This window comes from Acanthochromis polyacanthus, chromosome 15 (assembly GCF_021347895.1).
Source record: "Acanthochromis polyacanthus isolate Apoly-LR-REF ecotype Palm Island chromosome 15, KAUST_Apoly_ChrSc, whole genome shotgun sequence".
Classification (NCBI taxonomy): Eukaryota; Metazoa; Chordata; class Actinopteri; family Pomacentridae; genus Acanthochromis; species Acanthochromis polyacanthus.
The window spans coordinates 5,450,633-5,472,327 of NC_067127.1; the positions used below are offsets into that span (position 1 = coordinate 5,450,633).

General features: G+C 40.7%; 1 protein-coding gene across 1 annotated transcript; it reads left to right on the top strand.

Annotated features, from left to right (window-relative positions):
• The first annotated feature begins 4,111 nt into the window (after nt 1-4,111).
• Nucleotides 4,112-19,374, top strand: LOC110957644 (pleckstrin homology domain-containing family A member 1-like). The gene is given in 15 exon segments (XM_022203776.2): nt 4,112-4,395; nt 4,554-4,782; nt 5,686-5,742; nt 5,866-5,911; nt 9,121-9,218; nt 10,129-10,260; nt 11,723-11,863; nt 13,206-13,274; nt 13,826-13,890; nt 14,028-14,091; nt 14,266-14,355; nt 15,496-15,569; nt 16,321-16,395; nt 17,433-17,470; nt 17,473-19,374. Coding segments are annotated over 15 exon segments (1,395 nt in total). The 5' UTR covers nt 4,112-4,369; the 3' UTR covers nt 17,664-19,374.
• The last annotated feature ends 2,321 nt before the right edge of the window (nt 19,375-21,695 follow it).

Sequence of the window (21,695 nt, forward strand, 5' to 3'; positions counted from 1 at the left end):
TTAAAAGTCTGAATAAAATAAACTCTAACACAAAAATTAGTTGCAATGACTTTCACGATTTATGTGTAACATGTTTAATATAAAAAATAACTTTCCAGCATTTATTTGTCGTTGTTATGACATGTAACAAATCATATCATGCTGAGGGTGGGACATGGCTCAAGACCAGAGTGATTACAGACAGACAGGCAGCTGCATGAGAGCCAAAGTACCACTTTTCAAAACTGACTTCTTTAAATTTGAAAATCAGTTTAACCCTCCTCTTACCTTTAAATTTACTAACATGTTTTATCCTTGGGGTCAGCTTGACCCCAGCAATTTAAACATCCAGAAAATTAATTAAAATTGTTCCTCAAGTTTATGTCTTCGGTACGCTAAGTCTGTTTGTTTAATTGAAAACACCCTTTCAATAAAACAACCCCCCACCCACTCCCCTTATACATCCAGAATACTTCGTACGTGACTATTGAGACATTTGCAGATCACAGTAAAATCCCACTGACTGACCTAGAATAGGAAATAGATCTCTTTTTCGCATTTGAATGACTTTATATTCTTTCAAAGTACATATTTTTGTTATCTATAACATTTGCAATGAAAAACTATTTCTGTTATCAAGAATAGTAACATGTATTATGTTTGGGGTCAATTTGACCCCAGAAAAAAACGAGCAAAATTTCAAAACGTTTAGGGCCATAAAATTTTTTGAAGACTATGAAATTGCATGTTATAGTGACCTCAGTTTCATTCAAAACAACCAAAACAAAATTGTGTGAAATGTTGATATTTCTTACCTGTTTTCTCCAGCTGAAAGCCTCAAAGAACACTGATGCATACAAGCTGAGTACAGGACATTGAAATCATATTATCATGTTTATTTTATGTTTACCCCGTTGTCCTCAGTAAATTAGGAAAAGTCATTAAATATGAAGCAAAGAAAAGTGATGTCACTCATTTATTTAGAGACGTTAAACATTAAATGGGGTCAGATTGATCCCAAACGTAATAGGCGGGTTAAAAAGACAAAAAAGATAGGTATTAATTCTTGTAAAAATATTGAAAATTTGATCTGATAATTGACCAAACAAATAATCTGTGTATTCCAAATGAAAACAAAATACAGACATTCAACACTTAAGGCAGGTAAGGCACTTTCTGCAGGTGTGAGGGTCTGCCAGGGCCTCTGTGACGTAAAATTTGCCGTCTTCCCATGTCCCAAACTTTGTGTCCAAGTGGTGTCTACACTACAAAAGGGCAATAGTGCACATGTATGGAAATATTCAGATACAAACCTACTATACATGTATGGAACAGAGCCCTCCAAGTGGACTCCTCATGGACTAGAAAAGTAGTAGCAGCATCTAAATGTCTGTGGTCTCTGTAGGTGACTGTGTGTCCACATGGAAGAGTAATCAAGACTTTACCACTGACTGATAACTTGCTTTGAGCCTTCCAGCAAATGTAAAGAGGGACTTTCCGTGGGGAGTCTTTGACCTTGTACAAAGACAACTATTATCATGCAGCCTTATCTTTAAGTTTGACCTTTACACTTGCTTGTCTTCTGGTTCTTGCCTCTCCTTTATTTGAAAGTTGGTTCTGTCATTGTATTCCTCTCGTTTTCTCTTGTTGACAGTCTTCATAATCACGTGCATTACTTAGGAAACTTTGCTTTGGGAGCCCAGACAGAATTGCCAGTATCCTGACAATGATCTGTTTTTTGAAATATCCTGGTTATGTGTTTGACCATGCAAACCTCATATCCTGGCTGCAGAAACCCAAATATGCCACCAAGAGTACTCAAATAGAAACTGGGATGCTGCGTCATATAAACACCTTATAGTTTCTGATCACTGTCTGCTATGTAAATTCTATTTTCACTTTAATTCTTTAGTTAGAGTGATAAGATGAAACCAAATCTAGCAGGGTAATAATGTCCGTCTGCCCAGACTGTCAACAAACTGTCCTTAACTTCTGGGATATCCAAGGAGATGACAATGAATCCAATTAACAAACTGATGGCAAAGTTTACTTGCATGTGAAGGAGGCGGAGACTTGCCTGCAGTGACTGTTGAGCAAAAAGGTTACATATAGTTGTGATTGTGTATGCAGAGTTTTTCAGTGTTCTGCGTTATTATCATGTCCAAAATATGACCAGAACTGGGAGTGGTGAGAGTGTAAATCTTATATGTGGACATTTTCAAGTGTTAAAAGGAATTCAAAGTGGATTTGACTTAGATGGATGGGCCTGGACAGATTTTCCTGCCAGTATGCGCTAACTGCATACGTAATGGTATCCATGAATAACAGCAGCTGCACTGTTATTCAATTGGAGTTACTTTCCTGCCCAATGTCTGCTCATGTTTTGCTTTGCTTTCGTCTCCCGAGGGAAAATATGTGACAGCTTTGCTAGTAATAGTTTTACTACACTCAACAGCTAGTTTCTAACTGCGTCTATCTCTTTGTCTGAGCATAAAACAGCTGCCTGCTGTTGTCAAAAATGACACAAAATGACCAAAATGATGAAGCTATGGGATGGCCAGTAAGCCGAAACTCACTATAAACTTCCGTAAAGGCGAGGGAAGCTGCAAAGTAGGCCTGAATAATATGCTGTTGTACTTTTACAGTTAGGGCTGTCAAAATGAACGCGTCATTGCGGATTAATCCATCATCATGATCGATCTGATTAAAAATTTTAACACAATTAACCCATCCTATATATCACTGTTATGTCTTTTTCTTTTTACCTAATGACTGCAAATTAGCGTTGTTGCTATAATCCTTCATGCTGTATAAATAGGCATTCATTAATGTCCACTGTCCCTACCAAATAAATAAAATAAATGACTGGTATTTAATCAAGATTAATTGAAATTAATCCACAACAACCCTGTGATTAATCAGATTAGTTTTTTTTTTTATCATTTGACATCACTAAATACAATACAAACAACATGTAAATGTCTGTAACCTGCAAGCATGTTCTTTTATGTGTGAAGAATATTATTTACAGGCGTCTCTCTTGGACATTGCACTTGGCTATATTGTGATTTTAATATTACGTGGATTATTTGTTGAGCCCTTCTGCAGAGGTGATATTTCACTGAGGGAGTTATATTAGTACCAATGCATGGTAATTCTTCCAAAAAGATAAATTATAGCTGCTTTAAATGTTCTGCAGAGTACATATCTTGGCTACAAATTTTTTTCACACTTTTAAATAAATACTGGAGAATAAATTGACATCATATTTTTAAAACTCTCATATCAGTATCGGTGACAGCTTCGACAGTCTGGTGCCAGTCTTGCTGTAGTTAGCACAAATGTTTTCAAGAACATTTAAAGTAGGCCACCATTTTGCAGCGTGCTCAGCTTGTAGCATTATCTCTGAGATCTACTTTGCATCCCTAAAATGCACGAACACGCTTGTAGCTGAACTCGTGCACAGTACCTCATTTACGGGATCGCTACACTCCACAGAGACTTCTCTCACATGACAATCAGTGTTTGTGTTGTGTCGAGATAGTCGCCTCTGACAGTGCTGGTCCTCTCTTATGCCTGTGTGTCAAATGGGATGACTCGGGTAGATGCAGGGGCTGACTGAGACGCTCTGAGCCCCAGAGTCCATGCACAACAACCGTGCCTTTTGTCCCTTCTTTGCCCCCGTCCGCCCACACAGTGCTCATAATGTTGTGGAGAAAGAGCGGCTTTATCTTTGCCTTCCACGGACTCATCTCACTCACATATTTTAGGCTCCGTCCAAAAAGACAGCAGCTTAAACAGGCTAATGCGACAATATGCCTACAGTAACGCTGCACCCACCCACGCAGGCTTTGACATTGAGACGCGAGCGTTCACACACGTAGGACTGAACAGATGTACTCCAGTCATGCACTTTTTTTTTGTTGATTAACAGAGAGCAGTAGGTTCCAGGGACGTGTCAGAGCTCGGCAGGTTAAATATTGCACATTCTCTCCCACGCGGATCTTTTTGGGTGTTTGTGTTTTCTCGTCGTGTCGAACATGGCCGAACTCGGTGGTGTTTTTTTTTTTTTTTGACAATGCCGAAGTGGGTGCTCAGCTGTGGCGGGAGGGGAGGCAGGGAGGGAGGAGACAGAAGGGGCTGGCCAGAGGCTTGCCAAATCGGATGAGAGAGCGGTTGGGAGGAGATAGCTCAGAAAAGTGAGAGAGGAGAACACCGCAAGGCAAGAGGGAGAAGCAAAGAAAGAGAGCGAGGCAGGGTGGGTGGAGGAGGTAGAAGAGAGAGTGACAGTGTGGAATATGTGTTACATGAAAAAAGAGAGAGAAAAGAGGGAGAGAGAGTGGGTGAGGCTGATATAAAGGGATAAAGGCGGGGTTGTGGTTTGTGTCACATGATCCCCTCGCTGGCTGTAGCCTGGTGAGTTCCAGGTGGCAGAGCTACCACAGATACAGTAGATACAGAGAGAAAGGCAAAGAGGGAGCAAAGGCTCACCCCTCAAAGACAACTGAAATTCCTCATTTCCTCCCTCCCTCCTCACACATCTCTCTTTCCGCTCTTTTATCTCTGTCCTGAAGGAATTCTACCCCAGTCCCCGCTTGCCCCCCGCTCTTCTCCCCGCTCCACTCCCGGCCTGAGCAGGCCAGGGAATGTCCCGGCGACGAGATGCCTTACGTGGACCGACAGAACCGCATCTGTGGCTTTCTGGACATCGAGGAGAACGAGAGCAGCGGCAAGTTCCTGCGCCGTTACTTCATACTGGACACACAGCAGGGGAGCTTGGTGTGGTTCATGGACAACCCACAGGTAATTACACACGGTTAGCTGTGTTAGCTTAGCGCTTAGCTTTATTTTCCAGGTAGCTGCACAGGCAAATGTGTCATTTGTTTGCTGGAAAACTGGCGAATCTACAGGCAGCTACATGCCAGCTAGTTATCATTCTAGATAATCAGCTTTCATGCAACTGTATGTTGACTGCAGGCCACTTATAGCTATCTGTCTGCATTCATTATCACCACAAAATGAGGTACATTCTAAATGTTTCCACTGCCAGACCGCCTTCCAAGGATGGCTGAACCTGTATTATGTAATTCCAGTTGACAGAATTGGGAAGCACATATTCCAGGACAGTGTGTCTGTCTCGCAGTCAATGCTGTGAATCATTTAAAACGGCCCAATGTTTTAACTCTAAACCTGGGATTAGCTGTTTGTCTGGATGAGTCCGTGACATCGGCGGTGGCGGCAATATTTGCATCGACCACAGTGGCCATCATTGTCTGCTCTGTGACCCTTGGCGTCGCAGTTTTTGCAGCGTAACCATCCTCCCGGTTTGTACGCCGTGCTGCTTTGGTGAGGCTGCATTTGTAAGTGCGCTGTTACATGAAGTATTCATAAATGATGTAGTGCAGGAGAAATTCTAAATAATTCAGCGAGTCCCTTTCTTTTTATAGATTGGATAAGGTTAAATTTTAATGACGTTAAATCTGGATCCCCTAGTTTCGGAAGCACACAAAAGCACTGAAATGAACTATGATGGAGTGCAGCCAAAGTCTACTGTTCTTACTCTGTAATATTGACTCGCTTTGTAGAACTTAACTTCAGTCCCCCAACAGAGCACAGTCAGTCTCCCACAGCTCAGGCTTCAGGATCATTTGTATCATGTAATTGTATCGTTAGTTTTAGCTTTTTCTTTTCACCATTCTCCCACAGAACCTGCCTATTGGTGCAGACTGTGTTGGTTCCCTGAAGCTCACCTACATCTCTAAGGTAAGCGGAATTACCGCTGAAGCTTATCTTTGTCAAACATGATTAGATGCTGTATTACTAGAATCATTTCCAGTATTTAGTTGAACTGGGAAGCTAACAGCTCTGGGCTTTGTCCTCCTGCAGGTCAGCGATGCCACTAAGCTGAGGCCGAAAGCTGAATTCTGCTTTGGTAAGAAAACACCCGTCATTCCAATCTTACTGCCTGCTGTTAATTTTCAGTTTGATGGTTTGTCAGAGCAGTATCTTCTTCTTTTCCTTTCGGCTTTTCCCTTCAGGGGTCGCCACAGCGAATATAGACACATTCAGAAATATTCCACCTAGTTCTTGAGGTTTGATTTTTAATATGTATATTTAACAGGTTTCTGACATGTCAGAGGATCTCGCAGCTTTTAAAAGAGTAGAACTTAGCAGATGTCCGCAGTGCTCTGCAAACATCAGCAGTGATGCTGTGCTTAATCACATGTTGACTAAGCTAAGTACCCTGAATATAACCTAAGGGAGGAATGTTTGCTGTCCTTGTCTGCCCCCTAAACTTGGTCAAGCTCTGCTCTCCACATACTTTCTCCACCACTGACCAGGCAGCCTCGTTCGATGCCGTGTGTTTAGTCAACACACACACAGATGCAGGAGGCTGCAGCAGTTAATGACTTGGATTTGTGATGACCTGGTTTAACTATTTAAGGATTGCTTGTGCATTGCAGTTTTCCCTAAACGTTATGATGGTTGTGTTGGCACCTGATAAGTTTTCTAGGATTTTCTTTACAAATCCATAGTCTGGACAATTAGACATTTCTTTTTTTGGTCTATTTTATAATTGTACACTGTATTTCCTGCAGAGAAGCTGAGATTTTCATCTCATCCGGCTAAATTTAAACAATACCTAATGGAGTTTTCACTGTAAACAAGCTGTTTTGCATTATATACATCCTTAAGGCCGAGCATCACTGTTGGATTCATTTTCCAGAAGTTTTGAACCTTCACTGTATACATGGGCAGCCACCCTCTTGCTATGCTGGTATATTGCTAGCTTTAGAAATTCCTTATTGCCAACGAATGTTAATACCACTCCACAGAGTACCTTTAAGACGACAGAAGACTTGAGTACTAAAGGATTTTAAGCAATTGAGCCATTTTTGACCAATTCTGAGTTATTTTCAATAGTTTATGAGTCAGTTTGAGCATTTTTTATGAACTAAACTATCAAAGAAATGTAGCTTTTGTACTTCTTTGATAGTGTAATTTACAAAAATTATCCAAAATGACTCAAAAACTGTTAAATAACTCAGAATTGGTCAGAAATGGCTTAAAGCTATGTCTTTTGTGCATGTTGCACAAATCAGAACCACGTCAGTTTATTCAGGAATAAACCTCTATCGGTATTATTATTTACTAGCCCCGTTCCTCGTCTTCCATCTAATTCAATAGCAGGAAACACTGGTGTGTGACGGGGAGCTGACTACTGCGACTGTATGCACGTCTGGCCGTGTGCACACCAGTCGCCTTGTTGAAGTTTCGACAGGATGCCGGCATCCTAATCGGAACCCGGGTCAGAGACGTATGAGGTTATTTTTACCCGGCCATTTTTGTGCCACGTGTTCTGCTGATATCTATGAATCCTGCCACTGACCCTTTTCTTGCATCTAGATAAGTGTTTAGAAAAGTTGGGTCATGGCCGCAGATTCTTTTATAGTAAGAAAATAGAGACTTGGTTGTGTTCTGTGATGGATTTGAGTCTTTGCCTTGTGCGAGATAGCGAGAGAGATCAAGAGTATTTGTGTGAACTTTGGTGGTTGGCTGCATTTCCCAGCAGAATTCAGAGTTTTGTAATGTGTATCTATGAGTCAGATCTGATAGCCACTCTCCCAGCTCTGCCCAAGAGAACCCAGCACTTTCCCCACTGCCAAGAAGTTTACCTCTTCCACATACAGCGGACACATTGGTAGGTTAATCCTGTTTGATTATGTTATGCTGAGTTAGACCAGACAGAGAGATTTATTGACAGGGAAGTGGGAAAAAAAGACAGAGAGGTCTTAAATGTGTCTAAAAGCTGGACCTAAACACACAGAACAAGGAAGAATGATCCTCATTGTGCCACAGAGTTTGACTTTTTACAGCTCGCCCCCGTCAGATTTACCAGTCCGGCTTTAATGTAATTTATTGCCATGGTGTCGAAAGGAAATAGAGGAGACACAAGGATGATTTGAGCTGCAGAACTGAAGGATTTATGGTAGCGAGAGAGAACGAGAGACTTTCTTTCAGCTCTGAAAACCAGATCCATAGCTAATCAGCATTTGACCCAAAAATTTCTTTGTGATTGAAAATGTTTCGCTCGTATTCACACGGGGGTGAAAATGCGTGAGAATATTTGGTGATTGGTGGCTGTGGGCTCTTTTTTCCCCCCGTCATGGTTAGAAGTGGGTAGGTGGTGGCAGACTGTGGCAGCTGAATCTAGATGGGTCATTATCCTCATGGAGAGAAATGCTGCTGGTGGTGTGTGGGAGAGTCACTTGGCTCAGTTGTTTTTGTCTCCCTGAGAAATTTGTGGCGGCGGGTGCGTTCTGACATTCAGAATCCAACTATTAGGATCAGTTCCTACAGCACCGCCTGAAAAGGGGGTGGGGGGTGGGGGATGGGGGGTGGGTGTCGTGCGACAGGAACACTGTTCATGTGACATCATCCGACGGAGTGGAGGGGCGGGGGTGAATATTCGGATCTCAAAATTAATATCCAGATACCACCGTCACGACCGAATATTCGGATATTCGGGTCCAGCCCGAGTGTTTTTGATCTAATTTTTGGCATTTTGTGGTTCATTTTTGTCGTATTGTTTCACACTCTTGTCATTTTTTTTTTTTGTCTCCTCCATTTTTTTTTGGCTTTGTAGCTTTTTTGTCACTTTGTTTTGTTTCGTGCTGTCTCATCTTTTGTTATTTTTTTCCTCGCTTTTGCTGTTTTGGGTCTCATTCTTGTAACATTTTGTCTTGATTTTGTTGTTTTTTATATACATGATACCTGTGGCTAAATGTTTTTTCCCTTTATTGACACTCCGTGATCTATAAATTGTTGAAGCTGAATTTATTTTTCTAAACAAATTTCAGTTTGTTCAAAGATAGTTCCTTAAATGTGAATATTTTCAGAATGGGCTTTTTTTGCACTAAAACAAACAGAAACATTTGGAATTGTGGCTATTTAGCGGTTATTATGTTGTAATTTTACTGGTGCAGCCCACTTGAGATCAGATTGGGCTGAATGTGGGCCCTGAACTCAAATGAATTTTCCACCCTGGAGTAGAGGATGTGATCTGACTGTACCAGAGGAGGTTTGAATGTGCTGTCATTCTTACTGTTGTTCCCACTGCTGTTTTTTATGATCTGTCAGTCATCAATGCTGGGATGAGGAAGTTCTTCCTGCAGGCCAATGATCAGCAGGACCTTGTGGACTGGGTCAACGCTCTCAACAAAGCCACCAAGATCACTGTAAGACACAAACACACACACACGATGTACGCAGATAAATACAAGACACACACTCCGTCTCCGATCCAGCCGTCTAATCGGTTCTTTTGGCTCATGTTTCATGAATCGGAAAAACTTTCATTTCTTCCTCCTCTGCTGAAATGAATAAGAAGACTATCAAGAAAGTAGATAGAAGTGAGTCAGAGCATGACTAACAGGATGTTGCATTGTTGCACTGAGTTCTGGGATAAAGCACTGATTCCATTGTTCTCCGTGAAGCCTTAGCCATGCCAAGAGGAAATGGATATAAAATGTGTTACGGCCTTGTCAACTGCTGAATACGTAAACTCCACTTTAACTACAGAGAAAAGGGCTATTTTACAACCAGCAGAATTCTGCAAAACACCTCATTCTGTATGACGTGTTTTTAACCCTGGACAATTTCTGGGTTACTCATTTTACTCATTTTTCACTATAATACAAAAGTCTGCACCTTCATGGACACAGCACAGCCGTAACTAGAAGTGAGGAGAACTCAAAAATGCCACAAATCATAAAACAAAAGAAAATACAAAAGTTGATTTGATGATATACTTTATTAAAGAAACTGTTATGAGGTGTTGCTACATTTGTTTTTCTACTTATATTTTTAATTTGTTTCCTACTTGTCTTCTATCTGTTCTGCGTAAACACAGCAGAAAAGTTTAAATGAGAGAGAATTTTTGGATCATTTTTAGACAAAATGGTCAGAAAGTTGAAAGTCTGACAATTGTTCCTGTTTTTACAGTTTCTTTTACTGATAAATGGTGGAATTTAGCTTTATTTTTTGGAAAGCTAACATGTTTTTCTAACTCACTGGCAGGTTGTGGGATTTAGGCAGTTCATTCAAAGTTATCTTCCCACTTTTCATGTGGGTGTTTTATTTCTTTAGGTGCCAAAGTTGTCAGACGGCCAGCAAAATGCAGAAAACCAGAAGGCTTTGCCAGACGTCGCGGGACCCAAGAAGCAAGTCTCCTATAAGACGGAGATCATCGGAGGAGTTCCCATTGTCACCCAGACACAGGTAAGCATGACCTAAACACGTCCTGCATGTTCTACCACATGTAACATGTTACATTTAAAGGTTAGCTGCGGGGGAACACCAATGACAAACTGTTGTTTAGTAGAAATAAATGATGTGGGCAGTACAGTCTTTGGACCCACTGACAAAGAAGATACCATATTGTATTATTTTGAACACGATAGTTTTGACTATTATCACTCCTTCATTCCCTTTATGCTGTCATATAACTAAGAGATACTTGATTAGTCAGTTATCTATTAAGAAGTGAGCTGCTCCCAGGTTCTCGGATGAATTTAAATGTATTTTCTGCTTCTAAAACAAAAGTTTTTTTTCACTTTTAGGCCACATATGGATGGGCTTTTGGACAAGTTGGTCAGACAAATAAAGCAGTTTTAAGTACTCCACTGTTGGCTCAGAGATATTGTGATATTTCACAAGTATATGCTGCAATAAATTTCTATTAATGAATAAGCAATTAATAGGAAAAGTAACAGATTGATTACTAACAAAAATAATCCTTGGTTGCAGCTGTAGAAACTATTACTGTCGGCTGTATATGTTCATGTTAACATTTAAGGAAGAACCTGTGTTTTGTATTTTTAGTGATGACTTCACACATGTCCTGCCAGGGCTCCACTTTAGCTTAATGATAAACTGTCCACAAACAAAGTACTGCATAAATGAATGAGACATTGTTTATGCTGGTTCAGCTGAGACTTTTTATGACATTTGCTTTATTAGAAAAAGTATTGAAAACAAAATGTTTCTTTTTGGATGTTTTGATGTCCTTTATTCACTTTGTTGCTGCTCTGGTAATGCTTGTTTTTTTTTTTTGCTAACTTGCAGTTCTCTGCCTGTTTTCTGCTGTCACACAGTATCATCCCATCTCATTTGATATGTCAGTTGTTGACATATCAAATGCAAATTTATGAGAGCTTGCTCAGACATTGCTGATGCCATGTCTGAGCAAGTTCATGTGGGTTATCAGGTCACTTTCGGTGCGAGGAGAGGGCAGCCAACTCTGATTCAAGAGAGAAAGGCCAGCAGCAGTTATGAATTCATTTATTATCAGTCAATAATAAACCCTCCACTGGTTTCTGCTGCCAGGTGTACCCACGTTGTACATGCAGATTTTCACCTCTTTTGTACTATTTTTAGTTTTTTTTATTATTTGTTAATGTCAAAATAAACAGCGATCACCTCCAAGAGATCACGGTGTATCGTAGCATCATGCAGAAATGATCTGCCAGTGCACCCCCATTTAAAAGTAAGGTCCCTCAGTGCATTAAAAAGTTCATCTTTAGCGCTGCCTGCCAAATTTCTTTACCTTCTTCTCAAAAACCTGTCTAACACGGATTGCGGCTGATGTCTTTTGTCGTCGTAGAATCCACAAAATCATGCAAAATGTGTTTTTAAGTATGCCCCTGCGTTGACAATATTTCCGGTATCCTTCACCCTCCAGCAAGAAGGTGGTGACGGTGCAGACAGAGCAGAGCGTGACGCCATGCAGCGCTCCCACAGCCAGCTGCCCTACTTCCTGGGAAGACCGGCTCAGGAGCACACCGTCATCAAGTCGGGCTACTGCGTCAAGCAAGGAGCTGTGGTGAGTATTTGGGATTTCCTGGATATGAGTTGGTGGCATTAATTCAACTCAGTGACTCTTTCTGAAAAATCTGCAACACTATTATCTAGGGCTGCAGCTATCGATTAATCGAGTAATCATATGTCTGTGTCTCATCCACGTTACAGCATCAGAAGCGGAAGTGAGCGCGCTGTGCAACAGAAATAACATCCGCACTGTATCGATATCATTAATCGATCTAAAGATATTGATTAATGGAGCTTTAAAGGCTGTTGTGTTACGTTGTCTCCCCTTGGTCAGCTGCAGTAGTGAAGTTTTAGTCGTCTGTCATACCGTCTCTCACAGTCAGGTGACAGGTTTCATTGCATCGTAGCAGCTGGGTTTCATCACTGCTACATGAGCACAAGCTTTCCTGTTTTCTTTGTTACAGAAACTCATAGACTCACTGCTTTTATGAGAAACAGGAAATGATAAATGTATAATATATGCACGATACAGCGCAGACGACTGCATGTTATTTGTGTTGACTTTCACTTTTGATGCTGTAACACACATGAGACAGACGATTAATCAATAGCTGCAGCCCTACTGTTATCACTGACAAAGTTAGAATTACAGCAACATCCTTAAAATCCGTGACATGTCCATGTTGGACAGAATGCTTAGTTTTCTGATTTGTGGAATGATGAAATTTCAGCTTGATTATAGTAAGTACTTTGGTTGTTTAAGAAAATGCAGCTTCTCCAGTGTGTACAGTTCTGTACTGTGTAAGTGCACAAGGGCAATGTGCTTGTCCCTCTATATATGAAGAAAATGTCAAATATAGAAACGTTAAGAAAAATGGTGCCTGTGAAATTAGCAAGTGTCACTGTTTCTCTTTGCCTGGAAACTACACAGAATGTCTGAGCACCTTCTTTTAAATCACTTCTTAAAATCCACTTTTATAGACTTGTTTTATGCGAGGTTTACTTTTAGCTTTAACTAGTTTTAGTGTTTTATTCTGTATTATATCCTGTTTATTTTAGACGTTCTCTCTTGTTTTATTTTACTTTTAGTTGCCTGGTTCTTTGGTGTGATGTCATTCCTCTAGTTCTTTAATGCTCTAATTTTTTTATTTTTAAATTCAACTCTCAATCTTGTTCTTTAATTTCCAAACTGCCTAGTTCCCTTGTTTGAGTTGCTAATCTCCCTAATTATTCATTTAATTTATGGTCATTTTTGCTATTTATTTGAATTGACTTGTCTCCTATAGCTTGTTTGATTGTCTCTGTGTTTGAATGTTTTGACTGTCATAACACTTTGTGAGTGTGGTTCTTAAGGGTGCTATATACATACAATTATTATCTTTACCCTTTCTCCTCAGATGAGGAACTGGAAACGGCGATATTTCCTCTTGGAAGAGAACTCAATGAGTTACTTCAAGTCCGATTTGGTAATTAACTGTGATTCATTCACATGAAGCTTAATTTAAGGAATGATTTGTTGACAATACGTATGGATTTGATTCACCACCATATTCTGAGGCGAAGTCACTGAAAACAAACCGTCGCACGTTCCAGCATGTTTTATCCGCAGTATGTGGAATTCAGTGCCTTCGCTCCACATGTCCTATCATGCCCCCCTGGCCTTTGTTACATTCACACACACACACAGACTGTCCTCAGGATAATACTGCACGTCCCGTCCCCTGTCCTTGTCAGGGTCTGCCCTTATTTGACAGCTTTATCTGTCTATTTGGCTATCAACAGGCCCCAAGGACACAGACTCTCTGTCTACTGTATCAAATAGCCGGGTCAAGAAAGTTACAACCATCAGGGTTTTTCGCTGAGTGTTTACAGTCTGCTGCTTCTAGGAGAGTTCACTTTCTTCCCTACCTGTGAAACAGCAAACAAGCTCAGCTACTCGGCCTCATTTGTCGCCAGCATGTACATACAGATAATAATATTTATCCTGTGTTGTGAACACTTGTTTTGTTGCCTTTAGGAGAAAGAGCCTCTGAGAATGATCCCACTGAAGGAAGTTCACAAAGTCCAAGAGTGCAAACAGAGGTATTTAACATGTCCCGACGTTTTCCTGTTGTACAAAAAAATGTCTTTGTCCAGGAGTATTGTGTTTACCTGTTCTGATAAAGATGGATTCAGTTGAAGATAAAATATGATCCAACTTGTTTTCTACTTTGTCGTAGTGACATTATGATGAGAGATAATCTGTTTGAAGTCGTCACCACATCAAGGACGTTTTACATCCAGGTATGCAGCTTTCCATGATGACAGGAATGTCTCATACAGACACTCAGAGCTTCCCCACACGTTTCTACACTGTCATCTTAATACATTGTGGGTTTGAACCGCTAATTCTGACTTCCACTTCTAATGGTCTCATTCTGTTCTCTCTGTTACTTTCTTTTTCTGCGTATCCACCAGGCTGACAGTCCAGAGGAGATGCACAGCTGGATCAAGGCTGTCTCGGGGGCCATTGTGGCCCAGCGGGGGCCCGGGAGGTCTGCAGCCACAGTATGTATCTTAAATGTAGCAGAGAAACAACTCTAACCTTAGTGACTTTGTCTGGCACGAGCAGAACCTGAGACTTTGTGAGTGACATCTGGTGGTTGGAGGAGTTGAGTCAGGACCGTACAGAAACGTGTCCGATTTGTTTCTCCCATGTCATTGTTTTGATTATTATTTGCCGTCTTTTTGGTTCTCACAGTTGCTCAAGCAGCTGCAGTGAGAATCCTTTTTCATGTCAAGCTGATGCAGAATAGCAGAAACTGCAATTTGGCAGTGTGTTCCAGATAAACTGACCTTATACTTGTATTTAAATAATATTAAATTTTGCTTGTGTCGTCCAGAAACACGCCTACACTAGTTGTTCTCTGCTCCCAACTTGGGATGTGAGTTTTCAGGTTGCACAGAAACATAAAGAAAAGGATGATTTGGATGAAAAAAACTAATGATGCATGTATGTTTGTCTGTATGTTTGTATTGTAATAGGATATGTGTGCAGTATTTACCTTGAACTTTGCACAGCCTATTCTGCATTTTCCTCATCCCTCCTCATCACCACCCACCAACAAAGTACTGATTTTCTTAGACCTCTTTTTTGGACATGTTATGCGTTTATTAGACAGAATCGATAGATGTCAGTAAATGAGAAACATGCAACCAAGGCGTCCAGCTGGACACCAACTCAGGACTTTTTCCTCCCCTCCAGACCTACCAGGACGCCCCTGTTTTTATTTTTAACTAAAGCAGGCTACTGGTCTGCAAGATAACCTGCTCCATCATCACTAGCTTTCAGCATTCAGCAGCACATGAAGCTACCTGAGTTTTAGGACTTTATTAGTTCTGTAGAGACTACTAGCTAGACCTGCAGGTAAGACGAGACATAAACTATAATCACGGCTGCAGAAGCCTCTGCAGCAGCTGCTCCCTTCTGGTTAAACTGGATTCAATCTCTGCGCTACGTCTGTTTCTCTCCAGTTCTCTTTCTTGCGTCCTGTGTCTTTCTTTCTTGCTTGTTTTTCTTCTCCTGTGCATCTTCTCTCTATTCTCTTTTTCTCTCTCAGTCTGTTACACTCTGTCCACCTCCTCCTCCTCTCTCGGTGGCCAGACGGCCCATCTGCTCTAATCCTGCTTTGCACTGTGTTGTTGCAGATGCGGCAGGCCAGACGGCTGTCGAACCCCTGTATACAGAGGTATACGTCCCGAATCGGGGAGTGCAGCAGCACGTATGTCAGCTCGTCTAAATCCCCTTTTAAAACTATAAGTTCACCTTTTTAATACTTTTTTCCCCACTCACTGGCTGGCCCTTTTTGGTTGTGGACGTGGGAGCAGATCAGATCTGACCGCACATCTGATGCTCTCTCTCTCTTTTTATTTTTTTGCTAAGAACCAACCACACCCTAAGTATGGCTGTGATAACCCAACAAGCGCTCCTCCCTTCACGCCCTCATCCTCGCTGCTTCTCTCATTCACCTCTTTTCCTTTTTTGCCTTTCTTTTGCTGCATTGTCACATTAAGCTCGGCTTAAATGTTAGGCCCATTGAATTCAGATAGATGGCAGCTGAACCGGTGCAATTCCTGGAATTTTCAGACTCAAGGTGTGCTTAATTCTCCTGCATGTGACGGCTGTGGCCAGAGGCATGGCAACTCAAATCAAGCACACCTCAAGTCTTTCAAGTGCTGAGGTTTTTGCTGAGCTACAGAATGAGTGCAAACAGCTGGAATATGACAGTCACTACCTGCCTCCCTCCGTTACAGCTTCACTTGCACAGCTTTCACCTGTTTTACCATTCCTGATGATGTTTCAGTGTAAAAATGGGATTCTACATGTACAGTCCATGCATAACCAAACATTGACTGCATGAACTAGCTGTCCAGCTTAGCTCTGAATACCTTTAGCCTGGTTCTATCTTTGTCTTTATTACTGTCTTTCACACCTTCTGTTTCTCTTCCCTTCGTGCCCTGTTATCTCTGCAGTCTGCTGCAGCTGTGTACCTGTCTTAGATGTGTGACATCCTGCTTGTCTCTCCTCCTCCCTCCTGTTCGCTGCCTGTATGTTTTTTTTTCTCTCTTTCTCATACACACGATAATAAGATACTTGTTTTCATGTTGACTTCCTTATATGTCGGTGTGCTAAAGGTTAAATGGTGTAACGGCTTTGTAAATGGGAACTCGCTGAAGCTGAATCCACACGTCCTGAGCTGCAGACTAAACCGGGTTTTGTGTGATGATAATTGGGTTTGTTTGAGCTCATAAAGACTGCAAACGGCTCATGGGACATACCTGCACTTTGTGATAATATCGGCTATCAGAGCTGCAATGCTCTGCAGGCAGTGTTCCAGATGTTCTGTGTGGTAGATTGTCTGATTATCTACATCTATTTTGGACGTTTGAATTCAGCATAAAGCATCTGTTAGTACAAATGTGGCTCTCAATCAAATTATTAGAAACATTTGTGCTACAATACTTCATTTGGATTTACTGGAAGTTACACAAACCTGCAAAATCACTGCAAAGTAGCATCATGTTTGAAAATAAAGACCCTTAAATGTGACAGGTAGTGCTATCGGAGTGTTTTGGGGCCTTCCTAGCTGGGATGTTTGTGTAACCAACATTTCACAAACTGCTCAACTGCTACCTCTTTTTGCTTCTACTACCTCTCCTGTGCTTTCTTCTTTCTTCTCATGCTTTTGTTTCTTTTCAGAGATTGAAATTTGACAATGAAAGGCTGTGAAATAATGAGCAACAACCAACCACTGCTTCCTAAGGCTCTCTGTTTGAACTTCCACCGCAACCTATTGAGACTACCAAAACTAAAACCTGCTGACACTACTATTCCTGCTACCTCTACTGCTACTACTACTACTACTACTACTGCTACTACCACTGCTACTACCACCATCTCTCCTCTCTAGCAATGCTACATTCTTCAGCACCTTCAACCTTCAAGCTACATCAAGCCCCACATGCTGGTGCTAATTCCAAGTCTGTAACTCACTTTGGCTCGTCTCAAATACGCCACGCTTATCGGAGGTTGACTTTTCTCGCTAACAGCAACGCTTTCTTTTGCTTTTCTCCTCCCGCTGCAGGAACACGGCAGCCGTTCCACTTTCTACCGCAGCCCCACGGGTCCCCCATCCCTCGCTCGCCCATATCTGCCATGCCACCATGCTACCCAGAGTGGGGGGCTGCTGTCACGTGCGGCCCACGCTCGCAGCCTGGCGTGGGACAGCGAGCACTTCATGAGCCTGCTGCCACGCCCCAGTCACAGCCACCCGCCAGCACGCCTGTCCCTGCAGGAGACGCGCCTGGCAAAGTGACCAGCGAGCCGCCGGCGACCACCATCGCTAACGCCGAGGAGGAGTCACCGTGGCGACGGCGGAGCAGCTTTGAGCCCCACACGCCCGACCCACACCTGGACCTACAAGACGCCGATCTGCCGGTGAGTGAGGTCTGACCCGCTTCAACTGGACGCTAAAACTCGCTTCTCTGGACGAAGATGACGAGGAAGCTGGTGTTGAAAAGGCAGGCTTTGGTTTTTCACATCAAAGCTCATCCATCAGTGTAGAAGACAAACAGGACGGGTCACCTCTGAACTGCACTCGTGTGCCAAAGACGACCCCGTGTTCCCCCACGCCCCTCTGCCTGCCTGCTGTCTCGGTTCCAACGGCGTAGTTAACACCAAGAGTTGATGTTTTTGTCAAAGCAAAACTACATATTTTACTTGTGCTGATTAGAATTCGAAGACAGAGCTTTATTTTAACCTGTACAGACACGACGACGCGTTCAAAGGTGTTTATGGGCAGAGGAATTTTTTGTAAACCACTTTGTGCCAAGAAAATAAGGGAGATTTTAAGGGTGAAACCTTTTTCCTCACATCTGAACAGAGCGTCAAACCGAGGACTGGCTTTCTTTTTTTTCACCTCTTAAATCTATCAGTACTAAGCTGTGTGGTCCATTCATACACTCATTATTGTAACACTGGATCCAGCCTAGTCCGAGATCAAATCCTCTCTTTAAAGCAAACTGTAAAGTCAAAGATTCTGGACTGGGCTAGGACTAGGTCGATAATATTTGTGTATGCAAAACCAAAATGTGTTGCAGCCACATTTTTTTAACAGTTGCCAAGCCACTGACTTGAATTAGTTCATTTTTAATTATGCAGGACGGTGAGGGTCAGTTGTTCATATAGTGTTGTCCTCTGTGAGTTTTTAGTTGATTGAGTAGACTGTTAACGACCACAAGCTAAAGTACACATACATGTAAATCTACAACAAATAGCTTTTCTAGTTAATCCACCTCTGGTAGTAAAGTACTGTGCAGAAGTGCAAATAAACCATAGAGCTGTCACAGCATGCGCATCACATTTCAGCCCGACTCGGCCTCTTTGTGAGCTTCATTTCAGTCCGGCAGACTTTGTGGACTGTACGTGACATGAGAAGGGAGTAACAGCATTTTACCGGAAGAATACAAAGAGTATGTTAATCTGCATTTTGTAATTTCTGTTAATAAAGCTATAGATGGTCCTCATGTCCCGACAGACCGACAGGCTCAACCTAAACCCGTAGTTTGAATAGAATACTGTATAAAGACAACATTTTGGATCTACGTTCAACAGAAAAAAACAAAACAAAAAACATTCAAGCTCAGACTCTTCTGTTGCATGCTAACATTTTAACAACTCCTCAGATTGTTTTTCTGTTTTTAGTTTATCTCCAGACGCTCTGGTTGTTGTGTATTTGCAGACTAGAATCAGATTTATTTTTTTATATGCTGTTAAACGTGTCCTGGTCCTGTTCTTATTGTATCTGTATTGCTAATCCAATGGCAAACAAAAAACAACAAAAGTCCCTTTGAAATCCTGCTAAATAATACACACTAATCTTTTCTCTTTTTTTTTTGAAGTGCCTGTTTTATTTCCGCTCAGCAACGCCAAGCTATTTTCACTCCGTTTTCTGTCTGGTGTAATTGGTTTGAATTGTCTCTATTTATTATGTGGATGACTTGAAAGAAATAAACACTGAAAATGTGCTCAGGTTTCAGTTTTGTTGCTTATCAGCCTCCAAAGAGTGTGATCACGCTGTGGTGAAATGTGAGAGGTTTCGAAGTCTGGAGGGAGGATAAAAAAAAGACATTTTGAAGCTTTCATTCTGCTTGATTTGATTCTTCTGGGCTCAAAGCTTCCTCTGCCCCCTTGTGGCGAGAGAGAAGTTCACTGTGACAAATGATATATTCATAAATGAAGGGATGATTTAATTAGCAAATGGAAATTCTGTGAGTGAAAAACTGTACTCATGAGAAGGGAAACAGACTAAAAGAGCAACAAGTAAGCTGTAAACACAAGATCCACCAAACCCAGTGACACGGAGACACTAAATCTGTAGATAGGTGACAAAGAGAAACCTGAACTCTGGACCCTCACAGTGAAGCAGAACGTTGGCTGTTACACTGCAGGGGGCATTTTGCTGGGGTGGTTTGGGTTCACTTGTCTCCACAAATCATTACAAAGTTGTTCCAAGTGATCATTTTTATCCTATGATAGATGTCTAGATCCTTTACTTAACCCTGTAAAGCCCACTGTTGCAACAATACAACAGCTTTTAAAAAAAAAATAAATAAATCTTTTGTATTTTTTGCTCATTTTTTTTCTAGAAAATGTAGAAATTTTTTTTGAAAAAATACAGAACAAATGAGCAAAAAATAAAATGTTTTTTCATTTTTAGTTGAATTTTTTTTCTATATTTGGGTTTCTATATATAGAGAGATAATTTTTGTAGTTTTATTTATTCATTGCTCATTTTTTCCCATATTTGGGTCTTGGGCAGCATTTCAACTCTGTTAATCAAAGCCCTTCCACTGAAAATACCACATATATAAAAGTATTACGAGCAAAATGTAATAAAAATAGAAGTATGCGGTGGTGTTCTAACTTTATGTTGCACAATTTAAACTACAGGTACATTAATTTATTGTGTTTACTGCTGTAGTTAGCTGAGGTGAGATTTTTTGCTACATTGTTTCAAAACAAACTGTAATGATTCATCATACACTGTAAAAAGTAAATGATTGAAATAATTTTATTATACTGATTTCCCCCCTTCATGAAATTGCAGATAACTAGTAAAATCAGAAAAAAATATGAATTTACATTTTAACTGTAAAAAAACAGGCCAAAACTTATTTCTGTTGTATTTAAATCACTAAAAACAAGATCTTATAGATATTTGCCTTTTTTTGGATAACAAAATTGTGTTTATTAAGGACGGATAATGGTAACTCATTTTTTCTAAGTGTTATTTTACAGATGTTTCCTTTTTTTAGTTATAGATTGTGGGGGCTTGCAGGTGATGTGAATTTAATACCAGGTTTTATTTTACTCAAAAATGACAAAGAAAGTTCAAAACAGTAACAAATTCAGTCCCACAAAGGAGGTAAACAGAACGGAGCTTATCTCAGGCTATAAGCAACAAATAACCAATCAAGCTGCTCAAACAAATTCTCACCAGTCCTGACAAACACTCAACAGGTACGTACATACTGGCTGATCAGACCAGTTACACATAGTGGGGCAAATATAAAATACATTTAAATTAAAGTAACAACAAAACACACAGAATGATACAATCGGTCTGCTTAAGCAAAAGAATATTAAGAAACAAATTTGGAATATATCGAATTACCCAATACAAATCAGATAAATAAAGGAATATTTAAATCAAATAAACCCGGTCCACCCCATGAAGTGGCAGTACTTGGTATGATCTGATTGGCAGCTCTGGTATAAAAGCCTGCTGCTGCCCTGAAGACATCCAGATGAGCGCAGCTGCAGAAGACTGGAAACCTCACAGCCGGTAAATAGAAAAGAGTTAACTAAACGTGTGCTACAAATAGAGCTTAAGTACTTCAACAAAAGGTTGTTTGAAATGAATGATTAGTTTTTGTGTGTGCAATATGAATGTTAAGAGTTTTAACTTTAAAGTGGTTATTGGGGTCACCAGCACTCATGGTTGGGATGCCTGCAAATGCGTCCAGATATTATCATGAAAATTACAGAAAAGAATATTAATTTTCATGATAACTGTAAGAAAAATAAGCCAAAACTGTAAATAATGTCCACATCAATAATTTAAAGTTGTTGATTTGATCTTTTCCAATGTGTGAGTGTAAAATTTATTTTACTTATTATTGTTTTTGTTTTTTTTTTTTTTACTGAATTAAATCGGTAAAAGATATTGTGATATTACTGATATTTGCCATTTTTGGAAGACTTTATGTATATTGATGATTGAAAAATGATAAATCATTTTGGTAACTGTTATTTTACTGATTTTGTAGATAATATGTTTTAAATT